At 45.6% G+C, this 14,754-nt stretch overlaps 1 protein-coding gene across 3 annotated transcripts in view; it reads left to right on the top strand.

The window, feature by feature from the left end:
- Positions 1 to 14,754, top strand: part of sik3 (SIK family kinase 3) — a 50,742-nt gene that overhangs the window by 5,329 nt on the left and 30,659 nt on the right. For 2 of the 3 annotated variants that reach the window (XM_056244743.1, XM_056244744.1), the window contains exons 2-4: positions 4,708 to 4,824; positions 6,034 to 6,097; positions 8,396 to 8,557. In XM_056244743.1, the coding sequence (XP_056100718.1) occupies positions 4,708 to 4,824; positions 6,034 to 6,097; positions 8,396 to 8,557 (343 nt within the window). Of the gene's footprint in view, positions 1 to 4,707; positions 4,825 to 5,856; positions 5,879 to 6,033; positions 6,098 to 8,395; positions 8,558 to 14,754 lie in introns of those variants that run through there. The other variant, XM_056244745.1, reaches the window with a different exon arrangement.

Genomic DNA, 14,754 nt, shown 5'->3' with positions numbered 1-14,754 from the left:
TATATTTGTTTTGCATATTTATATACTTTACTGTAAATTATCAAAATTTTTCCCCTCTATAAATTGTCAACTTTAAATTTATTAATTTAGTTCATATATAGCCCTTCTGGAGAAAAGCGTGATGTCATCGTCCAGCTCAGTTCAGTTCTCATGTAATGGATCAATCATATTGTAGAATATTAGATTAAATGGAAATTTACAGAAGTAAAGGATGCCGTCAAGCTGAAGGAGGAGTCCTATCGGGCCTGGCTGGGTTGTGGGACTCCCGAGGCAGCTGACGGTACCGGCAGGCCAAGCGGACTGCAGCCCGGGTGGGTGTGGAGGCAAACACTCGGGCCTGGGAGGAGTTTGGTGAGGCCATGGAGAAGGAGTGTCTGCTGGCCTCGAAGAGATTCTGGCAAACTGTCCGGCGCCTCAGGAGAGGGAAGCAGTGCCCTACCAACGCTGTCTACAGTGGAGCTGGGCAGCTGTTGACCTCAACTGGGGATGTCGTCGGACGGTGGAAGGAATACTTCGAGGATCTCCACAATCCCGCCGTCACGTCTTCTATTGAGGAAGCAGAGGCTGAGGGCTCAGAGGTGGACTCGTCCATCACCCTAGCTGAGGTCACCGAGGTAGTCAAGAAGCTCCTCGGTGGCAAGATCCGCCCTGAGGACCTCAAGTCTCTGGATGTTGTGGGGCTGTCTCGGCTGACACGCCTCTGGAGCATCGCGTGGCGGTCGGGGACAGTGCCTCTGGGATGGCAGACCGGGGTGGTGGTCCCTCTTTTTAGGAAGGGGGACCGGAGGGTGTGTTCCAACTACAGGGGGATCACACTTCTCAGCCTCCCTGGGAAAGCCTATGCCAGGAGAGGAGAATACGGCCGATAGTGGAACCTCGGATTCAGGAGGAACAGTGCGGGTTTCGTCCCGGCCGTGGAACACTGGACCCGCTCTATACCCTCTACAGGGTGCTGGAGGGTTCATGGGAGTTTGCCCAAGCAATCCATTGGAGAAGGCATTCGACTGTGTCCCTCGCGGCGGCCTGTGGGGGGTGTTCCGGGAGTGTGGGGTCCGGGGCCCTTTGCTAAGGGCTGTCTGGTCCCTGTACGACCAAAGCAGGAGCTTGGTTCGCATTGCCATCAGTAAGTCAGACTTGTTCCCGGTGCATGTTGGACTCCGGCTGGGCTGCCCTTTGTCGCCGGTTCTGTTCATAATTTGTATTGCGGATGATGTTGTCGTGTTGGCCCCCTCACACCAGGACCTTCAGCATGCACTGGGACGGTTTGCAGCCGAGTGTGAAGCGGCTGGGATGAGAATCAGCACCTCCAAATCCGAGGCCATGGTCCTCAGTCGGAAAAGGGTGGCTTGCCCACTTCAGGTTGGTGGAGAGTTCCTGCCTCAAGTGGAGGAGTTTAAGTATCTTGGGGTCTTTTTCACGAGTGAGGGAAGGATGGAACGGGAGATTGACAGACGGATCGGTGCAGCTTCTGCAGTAATGCGGTCGATGTACCGGTCTGTTGTGGTGAAGAAGGAGCTGAGCTGCAAGGCGAAGCTCTCGATTTACCGATCAGTCTACGTTCCTACTCTCACCTATGGTCATGAGCTGTGGGTCATGACCGAAAGGACAAGATCTCGGATACAGGCGGCCGAAATGAGCTTTCTCCGCAGGGTGGCTGGGCGATCCCTTAGAGCAGGTGTGCCCAACCCTGCTCCTGGAGGCCCACTGCCCTGCACAGTTCATCTCCAACCCTAATCAAACACAGCTGAAGCAACCAATTAAGGTCTTCAGGCTCACTTGAAAATTAAAGGCAGGTGTGTTTAAATGGGTTGGAGATAAACTGTGGAGGACAGTCGATCGGCAGGAGCAGGGTTGGGCACCCCTGCCTTAGAGATAGGGTGAGAAGCTCGGTCACTCGGGAGGAGCTCACCGTAGAGCCGCTGCTCCTCCACATCGAGAGGGTCAGCTGAGGTGGCTCGGGGATCTGTTCCGGATGCCTCCTGGATGCCTTCCCGGGAAGTTGTTCCGGGCACGTCCCACTGGGAGAGGACCCCGGGGAAGACCTAGGACACGCTGGAGGGATTATGTCTCCCGGCTGGCCTGGGAACGCCTCGGTGTCCCCCCGGAAGAGCTGGAGGAAGTGTCTGGGGAGAGGGAAGGCTGGGCGTCTCTGCTTAGACTAATGCCCCCGCGACCCGGCCCTGGATAAGCGGAAGAAGATGGATGGATGGATTACATTAAATGTTAAATTTGAACACAACACACACCAGACTGTACTGAACTGTATTGCATGTGTGTATGACTAATGAATAAGCTTGAGCTTGAAGTACAGTAGTACAGTAGTCCACAGCTGAGGAGATCACATAAGCTCATCAGAGTTCGTCCTGAGAACGGGTTCAAAGTTCAGGCATAACTGTGATGAAAGGTTCTGATGCACTTCAGATGTTGACTACTGTATACACGCATTATATTTTCACTTCACATGTTCTTCGGTATTTATTGCAAGTTTGAGTAAATCCGTCATGAAAACAAGTCTTAATGAAAGCTAATATTTAAATGTATATTTTTCAACAACAACACAAACGATTTGAGTAGAAACAAAACATAATTATATCATTGAAAATTTGACATTAAAAACTGCTGAATGTGCAATGTACATGTTTCTACACAAATCAGATGATAAGTTTAACCTGTAATAATATAGTAATCAATCATAACCTGTAATAGTTAATAACTGTAGCGACTGCAGTTCACACAGAAGCATGAGTGTGTGTGAAGCTTGTGGAAGTAAATCAGCTTGAATGATGAGTTTGTGTCAGTGCCAGTTCACAGATCTTAGATGTGATTTCAGTTCGACCTGCCCTACATGACACACACACACACACACACACACACCAGAAGTGACCTGGTTTAGCATGTCTTTAGATAAGCATCAGACTTTGTTCTGATAGTTGTCCATCACGTCTAACAGTCTGTGTGTGTGTGTGTGTGTGTGTGTGAGAGAGACATGTTCAGGCGCTCAGCTTCATAAGCCAATTAACATGCTAAGACTTGCTCTCATCTGAATGCCTGTCTTTTTTCTCTCACACACACACACACACACACACTCTATCTCTCTATCACACACACACACACTCTCTCTCTCTCTCTCTCTCTCTCACACACACACGCACTCTCTCTCTCTCTCTCTGATGTCAGAGAGCAGGTGTGTGTGTGTGCGAGTGTGATGATGTCATGCTTGCTCAGCTGTTTGTGTGTATGATGCTCAGCTATAGTTTGTGCTGTCGTCATGATTCTTGATTCTCTCTCGTCGGTCGAGCTCTTTTTATCATTGTGAATATGAGCTGCTCATATTTCTGTGGGAAAATATGAAATTATATTCAATTACTCTTACGAATTTTCCTCCAATATCTCATTATCGTGATGCAGAACAATCTCCGTCTCGTTACTGTAATGCATCCAGACGCTTGTGTGTGTGTGATTCTCATGATTCATAATGCAGATTATTCTCATTATTACAGTTAGAGCAGTAATGCATCATAACTAACACTGACGCGCTCGCGTCTGAGATCGGGGAGATGATTCTGACAGAAGTCTCGCCGACTACGCCAAGCCTGCAATTATTTGGTTAAAAAAACAGTGTAATATTACTCCAGTGTAAATCAGCTGTTTTCTATGTGAATATACAGTAAAGTGTAATTTATTCCTGTGATCAAAGCTGTATTTTCAGCATCATTACTCCAGTCTTCAGTGTCACATGATCCTTCAGAAATCACTCTAATATGAGGATCTGATGCTCAAGACACATTTATTATTATTATCAGTGTTGAAAACATTTGAGCTGCTTTAGATTTCTGTGGAAACTGATATATTTAGTTTTTCAGGATTATTTGATGAATGGAATGTTCAAAGAACAACATTTATGTGAAATAGAATCTCTTGTAACGTTATAAATAACTTTACTGTCACCTGTGGTCGGCCTATTAATTTAAAAGAAAAATAAACAACCTGAAACGTTTGAACAGCAGTGTGCTAACATGATGTATTAATAAATGATAACAGTGTGTGTGTGTGTGAGTGAGTGAGTGAGGGTGTGTGTGTGTGTGTGAGTGAGTGAGTGTGTGAGTGAGTGAGTGAGAGTGTGTGTGTGTTTGAGTGAGTGAGTGAGAGAGATAGAGAGAGAGTGTGTGAGTGAGTGTGTGAGTGAGTGTGTGAGTGAGTGAGTGAGTGAGTGAGTGAGTGAGTGAGTGAGAGTGTGTGTGTGTTTGAGTGAGTGAGTGAGAGAGATAGAGAGAGAGTGTGTGAGTGAGTGAGTGAGTGAGTGAGAGTGTGTGTGTGAGAGAGAGTGTCTGTGTGTGTGTGTGAGAGAGAGTGTGTTTGAGTAAAATACTATTTTATTATAATATATTATTAATACAGTTTTTCTACTTCAAAATGTCATGTCTAATTCAATGTTACTTGCCATTTTTTTGTAATTGTTTTTGAAATTTACTTATTTCTTATTGAATAGTGTTTGTCTTCCGTTGTTCACGCACGTGTCTCTGCACATCAGCTCATATTAATCATGCGCCGCCACTCATTTATTCATCTTTGATCATCATGTCGCTTGGCAACCGTAAACGGCCTGTCTTTATGCTAATGCCAAAGTTTGAGATGATGCTGACACTAAAGCTGCTTGTGTGTGTGTGTGTGTCTGTGTGTCTGTGTGTGTGTGTGTGTGTGTTCTAGGTTGCGATAAAGATTGTTGACAAGACTCAGCTGGACGATGAGAACCTGAAGAAGATCTTTCGAGAAGTTCAGATCATGAAGATGCTGAGACACCCTCACATCATCCGCCTCTACCAGGTCTCTCACACACACACACACACACACACACACACACACACACACCCTCACATCATCCGCCTCTACCAGGTCTCTCTCACACACACACACACACACACACACACACACACACACACACACACACACACACACACACACACACACACACACACCCTCACATCATCCGCCTCTACCAGGTCTCTCACACACACACACACACACACACACACACACACACACACACACACACACACACACACCCTCACATCATCCGCCTCTACCAGGTCTCTCTCACACACACACACACACACACACACACACACACACACACACACACACACACACACACACACACACACACACACACACACACCCTCACATCATCCGCCTCTACCAGGTCTCTCTCACACACACACACACACACACACACACACACACACACACCCTCACATCATCCGCCTCTACCAGGTCTCTCACACACACACACACACACACACACACACACACACACACACACACACACACACACCCTCACATCATCCGCCTCTACCAGGTCTCTCACACACACACACACACACACACACACACACACACACACACACACACACACACACACACACACACACACACACACACACACACCCTCACATCATCCGCCTCTACCAGGTCTCTCACACACACACACACACACACACACACACACACACACACACACACACCCTCACATCATCCGCCTCTACCAGGTCTCTCTCACACACACACACACAAACACACACACACACACACACACACACACACACACCCTCACATCATCCGCCTCTACCAGGTCTCTCACACACACACACACACACACACACACACACACACACACACACACACACACACACACACCCTCACATCATCCGCCTCTACCAGGTCTCTCTCACACACACACACACAAACACACACACACACACACACACACACACACACACACCCTCACATCATCCGCCTCTACCAGGTCTCTCTCACACACACACACACAAACACACACACACACACACACACACACCCTCACATCATCCGCCTCTACCAGGTCTCTCACACACACACACACACACAAACACTCTGTCCTCGCCTCTACCAGGTCCCGCCTCCCTCCTCATGCTCGCAGCTGATTGGTTAAGACTTCTGTTGGTTTGTGTATGGTTGAATGCGACTGGTGCTCAGTGTGTGTGTGTGTTTTATCAGGTGATGGAGACGGAGCGATTGATCTATCTGGTGACGGAGTACGCCAGTGGAGGAGAGATCTTCGGTGAGTGAATCAATCATTTGATTCTTTGCAGTGATTCGAATCTTTTGAATCTGTTGAGAAAATCAAATTGATCAGATCCATTCATTGATTTGTTCTGTAATGCGTCATGAACTTTCACCCCCCTATTTGAGCATAGACGTAAAAATTACCTTTACAAACTCAGGGAACTACACTGCGACCTTTTGAAATGCCATTGCGACCCTAATTTTTAATGGGTCGCAAATGTATCACCGTTTGATTATTTTTGTACCTACCTAATGTTTTAGGCAATATGCTATGATTTACTATGAGCATTTATTAAAACAGAAATGTGTATTTTAAGAATACGTTTTATAACGCGCTCTGAGCATTCAACACATCAAGTTGGCTTCGCGGATTCGCGCTTGTTTAACTGAGAGAACGAGCAGAGAGAGTGAAAGCCCCAGTCGCGCGCGCGCTCTCTCTCCCTCCCTCGCTCACAATAATGAATTGAGTTGACTGAATATCTTTGAGAATACACGATGGTAAAAGGTCGGAAGACCGAATTTTTTTTTTTTCTGAACTACCACTGGTTGTGAATTGTGCTAAAATAACGTTGCCTCATCTTCTCTGAAAAGCTTTCCACACATTCAGATGGCATAAACCACTCTTTCAATAAACAAAACAAAAAATCTATCTGGTGATGAAATGTTTTCTGTGTTGAGACAAATCTTGTGCGATGTCCTAAACTGCCTGGATAATCACACAACGTGTGCCGTGGTCCGTTAATGACACGTCCGATTCGCGAACTGACTCCTTTGAACCGATTCACTTTAATGAATGGTTAAAATAACAACTGATCTGTCCAACACTGAACTCAAGAGTCATTCTAGAATGATTCATTCTTTCCAAGTAGAGCTATTCAAGTCATCTGGTGAAATTGTTTTTATATCGCAATATATATCGCAGAAAAATCAAATATCGCAATGTCATTTTTTTACCAATATCGTGCAGCCCTACTGTAAATTCTGTGGGCCTTCAATTGCAGGACTGTCCAAATTTGTAACTGCGTCAAAACAATTCAAACACGAATCATTGAAGCTTCACAATGACATATTATATTTATTTTACTTTTCCTTAAGAGTTCAGAAGTCTGCCCATCTGTGCCAACCATAGCATGGTGAAATCCAAAAGAAATTAATTTAGCACTTTATTGTGTATTTTCTATTGCAGTAAATCTATCCCAACCATTTTTAAAGAAAACAAGAAGGCATGTGTTTTAAAAGATGGAGAGTAAAATAAAAAGCACATCTGTATGCAATACAGTTTCACTATTGGTCATTATTATCCAGAGCGGCTTACTATATAAATAATTTGTGCGACCAAATCATGTTTTGCGCTAGTAACTGAAAAAGTTAGTAGCGCAAGTGCCACCAGTGGAAAATGTTAGTGTAGTTCCCTGCAAACTTAACCCTCTGGCGCTCTTCGGTCATTTTCACCGAAAAATTGTATATATATATATATTTTTTTTAATGGTACGAAACTTGGTAAAGGTTTTGGCACTTGCTGTGTGAACACAAATAACTCCTGGCCATGATCTGAACAGGTTTAATGGTGCTGATAACAACAGTCACACTTGTGTTTCTCGCGGTCAGAAATGACGCAGTGGAAATGAATGTAGAGTTTCCTCTAGTGGAAGCGTGTGGAACTGCAGCCGAACACACTCTCCCTGAACGCTCGTTTACTGAGAGATCAGACTCACATGAGGAACACACTGGGGGAGAGTTACGGCTGAGATTTTAGTGCAGTTTTAGAGTGAAATGTGTTTTGGAAAATATATATTTCATATAAAATTTTTAAATAGTATTTTGTTCATTTCTCTTCAGCAATAATCTGCAAGTGTCGTGTTTGAGAAGAGATCAAACTTCAGTCTGTCGCTCTAAAGCGTTCCAGATTCTCCACAGTTTCAGCTGGACATGTAATTATCAGGTCAGGGTTAGCTAACCCATGCTCAAAAAGTGAATAAATGGATTATAAATACAGCGTAAACATAATTAAGTACCATAAAATCCCTAAAAATAAAAAATAATTCAAAATAATTCCATTTCATTGAAATAAAATAAAAAATTTCGGTCATTGCTGACCGACACGTGAGGTTGTAGTTCCTGAATGCCGATCGCGTGAGAGTCCTTTGCTTATCGCGCTTTCGGTTTTAGTTTGTTTGACAGCACTGGCGCAACAAGCGACATTAAAGGCCTTTTATGTTATTATTAAATATTAGAATCAATGATGCACACTTCACGACAGAGCAAGCGCTAGTTTGTGTTCTGTGTTCCTCAGATCATCTGGTGGCTCACGGGCGCATGGCGGAGAAAGACGCGCGGCGGAAGTTCAAGCAGATCGTAGCCGCGGTTTACTTCTGCCATTGCAGGAACATCGTCCACAGAGACCTGAAGGCAGAGAACCTGCTGCTCGACCACAACCTGAACATCAAGATCGCAGGTGAGTCAGTGAGTCAGTGAGTGAGTCAGTGAGTCAGTGAGTGAGTCAGTGAGTGAGTGAGTGAGTGAGTGAGTGAGTGAGTGAGTGAGTGAGTGAGTGAGTGAGTGAGTGAGTGAGTGAGTGAGTGAGTGAGTCAGTGAGTGAGTGAGTGAGTGAGTCAGTGAGTCAGTGAGTCAGTGAGTGAGTGAGTGAGTCAGTGAGTCAGTGAGTCAGTGAGTCAGTGAGTCAGTGAGTGAGTGAGTGAGTGAGTGAGTCAGTGAGTCAGTGAGTCAGTGAGTGAGTCAGTGAGTGAGTGAGTGAGTGAGTGAGTGAGTGAGTGAGTGTGTGAGTGAGTGAGTGAGTGAGTGAGTGAGTGAGTCAGTGAGTGAGTGAGTGAGTGAGTGAGTGAGTGAGTCAGTGACTGAGTCAGTGAGTGAGTGAGTGAGTGAGTGAGTGAGTGAGTGAGTGAGTGAGTGAGTGAGTGAGTCAGTGAGTGAGTCAGTGAGTCAGTGAGTCAGTGAGTCAGTGAGTCAGTGAGTCAGTGAGTGAGTGAGTGAGTCAGTGAGTCAGTGAGTGAGTGAGTCAGTGAGTGAGTGAGTGAGTGAGTCAGTGAGTGAGTGAGTCAGTGAGTGAGTGAGTCAGTGAGTGAGTCAGTGAGTGAGTCAGTGAGTGAGTGAGTGAGTGAGTCAGTGAGTGAGTCAGTGAGTCAGTGAGTGAGTGAGTGAGTGAGTGAGTGAGTGAGTGAGTGTGTGAGTGAGTGAGTGAGTGAGTGAGTGAGTGAGTGAGTGAGTGAGTGAGTCAGTGAGTGAGTGAGTCAGTGAGTGAGTGAGTCAGTGAGTCAGTGAGTCAGTGAGTGAGTGAGTGAGGGAGTGAGTCAGTGAGTCAGTGAGTCAGTGAGTGAGTGAGTGAGTGAGTGAGTGAGTCAGTGAGTGAGTGAGTCAGTGAGTGAGTGAGTCAGTGAGTGAGTCAGTGAGTGAGTCAGTGAGTGAGTGAGTGAGTGAGTGAGTGAGTGAGTGAGTGAGTGAGTGAGTGAGTGAGTGAGTGAGTGAGTCAGTGAGTCAGTGAGTCAGTGAGTGAGTGAGTGAGTGAGTGAGTGAGGGAGTGAGTCAGTGAGTCAGTGAGTCAGTGAGTGAGTGAGTGAGTGAGTCAGTGAGTGAGTGAGTCAGTGAGTGAGTGAGTCAGTGAGTGAGTCAGTGAGTGAGTCAGTGAGTGAGTGAGTGAGTCAGTGAGTGAGTCAGTGAGTCAGTGAGTCAGTGAGTCAGTGAGTGAGTGAGTGAGTGAGTGAGTGAGTGAGTGAGTGTGTGAGTGAGTGAGTGAGTGAGTGAGTGAGTGAGTGAGGGAGTGAGGGAGTGAGTCAGTGAGTCAGTGAGTGAGGGAGTGAGTCAGTGAGTCAGTGAGTGAGTCAGTGAGTGAGTCAGTGAGTGAGTCAGTCAGTGAGTGAGTGAGTGAGTGTGTGAGTGAGTGAGTGAGTCAGTCAGTGAGTGAGTGAGTGAGTGAGTGAGTGAGTGAGTGAGTGAGTGAGTGAGTGAGTGTGTGAGTGAGTCAGTGAGTGAGTCAGTGAGTGAGTGAGTGAGTGAGTGAGTGAGTGAGTGAGTGTGTGTGTGTGTGTGTGTGTGTGTGTGTGTGTTTGTGTGAGTGTGTGAGTGTGTGTGTGTGTTTGTGTGAGTGAGTGTGTGAGTGTGTGAGTGAGTGAGTGAGTCAGTGAGTCAGTGAGTGAGTGAGTGTGTGAGTGTGTGAGTGAGTGAGTCAGTCAGTGAGTGAGTGAGTGAGTGAGTGAGTGTGTGAGTGAGTGAGTGAGTGAGTGAGTGAGTGAGTGAGTGAGTGAGTGAGTGAGTGTGTGAGTGAGTGAGTGAGTCAGTGAGTGAGTCAGTGAGTGAGTGAGTGAGTGAGTGAGTCAGTGAGTGAGTCAGTGAGTCAGTGAGTGAGTGAGGGTGTAACGAATCACACAATAATAATATACATAAAATGTATTTAAGGGGGGCCGGAAGGCCAATTTAGCTCAAAAGGAATGATTCATCGATTTGCAATGAATCTTGACCGAATCACTATGGAACCGAGCAAATGACTCGTTTAGAGTTCATTTGAACGGGCCGTAATTATAACCTTGGCAACAGATATGAATATCCAATCTATAGTGAAACACTATGTATTAGCAAGGTAACTTTAGATCGACAGTACAAGACATTAAATGTGCAAGCACAACACAAGGCAAATATCTTTTCAAATATATTGACGACTTTATTAACTATTCTAAACACATAAAACTAAGGTCTAAACACAATCACACACACGAATTCATACACGGCGCAGAGGAAGAGAGAGAGAGAGAGAGAGAGAGAGTTTTCAGAGTGAGATGCACTTTGTAAGACATGACCTGAACGAACCACCAAGCATTAATTTAAACCTTCGTTTCTTAGACAGGTTATTCAATTTACATTTGCACCAGTTCAGTTAAGAGTCTGGAGTAGCTGCTACTTGCTCGTCTTTGCGTTGCTTAGGGAGTTCCCTTTTTGCGGTGCTTCGTCGAAGGGGTTTCCCGACCGGGTCCGTGTGGCTGGTTGTCTTTGAAGTGCCTGGATGGAAGTTTCTGAACAGCCGGTCACGTGTGATTGGCAGGCGAATAAGAGTCTTTACAGTTCGAAGCGCGTTGCAGGAGAGACGTTTAAACGAACTTCGCAGCAACTAGACGTTGAACCGAGACTTTTATGAAAAAAGAAAATAAAGGAAGAAATGAAAGTAAGACGAGTTAGATGGCTTGAATGAGCTGTTTCAACCCCGATCTTGATGGGTTATTTGTCTGCTGGTCTAATTTGGTCTGGTCGATGTAGAAGCGTGCGAACACGCTCTTTGGTGTTTTCAGAGAGAAGCACGAACAGGAACACTCTCTTGCTGTTGCTAGAGAGAGGCGCAAAACTTAATTCAACACGAGCCGAACTCAAAACCGAACGGCAACCCCGAACTGCTCTCTGAACCGAATTTCTTTTTCAACTCACTCTAACTCCTTTGTTCGGGTCTTTAACTTAAAAGTTAGTCCAACCTCTTTTGGAGAATTCTGACCAATGAGACAATGGCATCATTTTGGGAGGTGGATCGAGTTCCTAGTTATCGTTATCTGGGATCTGCTTGGGTTCCAGCACTTAGCAGAGAAACAAGAGACCCCAGTTTAAACATTATAGATTATTATAATCATACAAAACATTTTACACAGATTTCAAACAAGCCACCTTTTGAATTAAGGGCATACGATTCTTTTGATTGGAAGCACGATACCCTTTCATCCATACACACAGTTATATCACAATTACATGATTTATATGTGATCTAAGCATAATACAAACATGAATTGTAGGAACAACAAGAATTATGATGTTTGATTAAGTCCACTGAGCATTGTTCTGCGTGAGTTTTAATGGGTTTGATATGTAAAGTCTGTGTAAGTCTCTCACGTTCCATGAAAGCGTGGTCTGTTTTACATCGCTGTCCTGCTCAGCAGTGGTGATGCTGAGGGAGGTCAAAGGTTGTCAGGCCCCTTGGTGGTCAGGCCTCGTTTCACCCTTTTTGAGCAGCTTTGTCTGGCTTAAGGATGAAAACAGTGACACGTTCTTCCTGTTTAGGCTTATCTCTGGAGCCATAAAAGTCTTCTCTGGGGGGTTTTCTAGACAATTTGGAGCCAGTCTTGTGACTTTGGAATGTGGTATTCAGATCCGAAATGCTGAATCACATTTGAATGAATCCCATGAGAGATTAGAAAGATTCATTTGTGTTTGGTTCATCCTTAAAGTCTCTACATATTCCCCCCTTCGATCGATGATGGGTTGAGAAGAAGACATCATTGAACGCTGGAGAAACAGAAAAAGCAAACACACACAGCAAACAACACGGCAACCACCTCCAAGACTGGTCACTTTACTGGTGCAGGGCATTAGATTATCTAGGCCTAAAACAGGTTCACTCTCTCAATGTAGTCAATCATGTGGAAAAAGTTTAGTTCAATTTTAGGACCGTTATTCTAGTTTGTTTTAAAACGGTGATTGATCAACTTTGTGACTAAATTTTGATTTGTTTGTTTTATTCTCTTCTAAATTGTTCTAGGTTTAGACCAAATTACCTTTCACATTTTGATTCGAATGATGCAGGGAGTTCTCTAGGCTAACATTCGTCAGGCGTGGTGCGTCAATCCTTATATGGTAACCTTGACCCTTACGGGGTAACAGGGATTTTACCTAATAAAGGAAGAAGAAAAGGAAGAGGTAAAACAAAACCAAGCAGTTGAGTGACTCCTGTATGGCTACTGTTGTGCAGTGTCAGGTGTCACAATGTAATGAGAGGGTTATACTTGTTGGGTGTATTGCTACATGTTTCCTATGGAAAGGATAGCTAAGTCAGTGTTGCGATTTCCGTGTCTACCTGTGGGAAGAACATGTTTGTTGAATGTTTTTCACGGTAGCTGTGTTTAACTTGTGTATGTTAGTGGTACAGTGTAGTGTAGTGCATGTACTGCATGTATGTCAGATCTGTCTCAGTCTGTTTTGCTCCCCCCTTTGCTTGATGGCTTAGCTTTGATGTGCTTGTTGCGTCTTTGCCTTGGAAAGGGATCTTCGGTGATCTGCTGGGGGTCAGTCCAGTAAGGCAGGAAGTTCTCTGGCAGACATTGGGAGGTGGTTTGGCATGGATGCGTAAAGCTGTAGTGCAAAACGTGGTCTCCTTTGTTGCCTTCCTCTTGTGATGCCTTCTGGTTGTGACAGACTTTCTGACCTTCTGTGCTTACTGTCGTTGCTGTAGCACACACGTGGTTCTTGAGTTTGGAGCTTGTGGTGTGATCGGTAACCAGGATGGTGTTTTCTGCTACCTCTGGGTGTTTGTCAGTGGTTGACTGTGAGAGACCACTTTGTTCTGGGTTGTTGTAGAACAGGTGGTCGTCTCAGGAAGGTGTACAAGGTGATCACTGGTCTTCTGTGTTCAGCTTGTCTTTGATGACCACTTGCAGTTGCCTCAGTAGTTGCTCCATGTCTTCTGAGGGGAAACTGTCGTGTTCTTGGGCACACTCAGTGTGGTGTTTGGCTGAGTGGTGCGGAGGTGGGTTTCGTTGTCGCTTACCCTCATAGAATGCTTTTGGATGCACTCGTTGATTCCAGTTGTTTCCTTCTGGTGGGTCCCATGACTTTTCCATGTGGTTGGAGTGGTAGCTGTCATCGGCATGGGAGTAACGTCCTCTGTGCTCCTTATGAAGGACTGTGGAGTTGTCATGCCACTGGGTGTCTTCCAGTGCAAGGCTTGTGTCTTGGCTGATGGAGTTTAACACTGTGGATGTTTTCAAACTTTTCTTTGAGGCCATCTTTTGTTTGATGTAGGCCTTGTGTGTCAGGTCACGTAGCTGCTGAATTGTCATTGTGCCTGGGCAGGCCATGATGCCAAGATGATGACTCAATCCAGGGTGCAGGTTTCTCAGGAAGAGGGTTTTGAAGTTCACATCCTCTTCAAGTTCAGGTTTGCTATGTGCACCTAAGTAAGCTTGTCGAAAGCGGTGGTAGTAGGCTTGGGGAGTCTCTTGTCGACATTGTTTGGTTTCCAAGGCGATTAACACACCGTGTTCTGACTCTGGACCTGTAAATTCTTTAATCAGTGTCTCACGTAGTAGCTGGTAGTTTGACATGACATTAGCAGGTTGTCTGTCTAGGAAGCTTCGTACCTCTGGACTGGATGTGGATCTGAGGAGGTATAACCTGTCTCTGTCAGTCATATGTGGTCTCACCTCTAGGTGGAAGTCGATATCTCGGAGGTAGGCCTGGATGTCGGGACCCTCTGTGGAGTTCGGGTTGAACTGAGTGATATTCTTAACCAGCTGGTTGAGAACTTTAAAGGTCATCCCATGTGCAGCTTTGGAGTCTGCCTGGATGGGCTCTCTTCGTTTGTTAGCAGGGAAGAGTTCTGTGGTGAAGGCCGGTGACGTTTTGGGTTGTGGCCATTCACTTATTTCATTGTATGCCAGTTCTTGGATGGAGGACTCTGTTCTGCTCAGCAGGGGTGATGCTGAGGGAGGTCTCTCCCTTCTTGGCTCTGGTTTCTGTTGGAAAATGTGCTGGAGTTCATCTCTGACCGCCTAGAGCTCATCGTTGGCGTCGTCTCGCTGTTGGGTCAGATGGTCCATTTCAGCGCTGCACCTTTTCAGGTGGTCTTTCAGAGCAGTGATTTTAGAGTTCTTACTTTCAATGTCAGCT

This window comes from Rhinichthys klamathensis, unplaced genomic scaffold, assembly GCF_029890125.1.
Source record: "Rhinichthys klamathensis goyatoka isolate OS25496 unplaced genomic scaffold, OSU_Roscu_1.1 h1tg001066l_1, whole genome shotgun sequence".
In the NCBI taxonomy this organism is placed as follows: Eukaryota; Metazoa; Chordata; class Actinopteri; order Cypriniformes; family Leuciscidae; genus Rhinichthys; species Rhinichthys klamathensis.
This window is presented reverse-complemented; position numbering and strand designations above follow the sequence as displayed.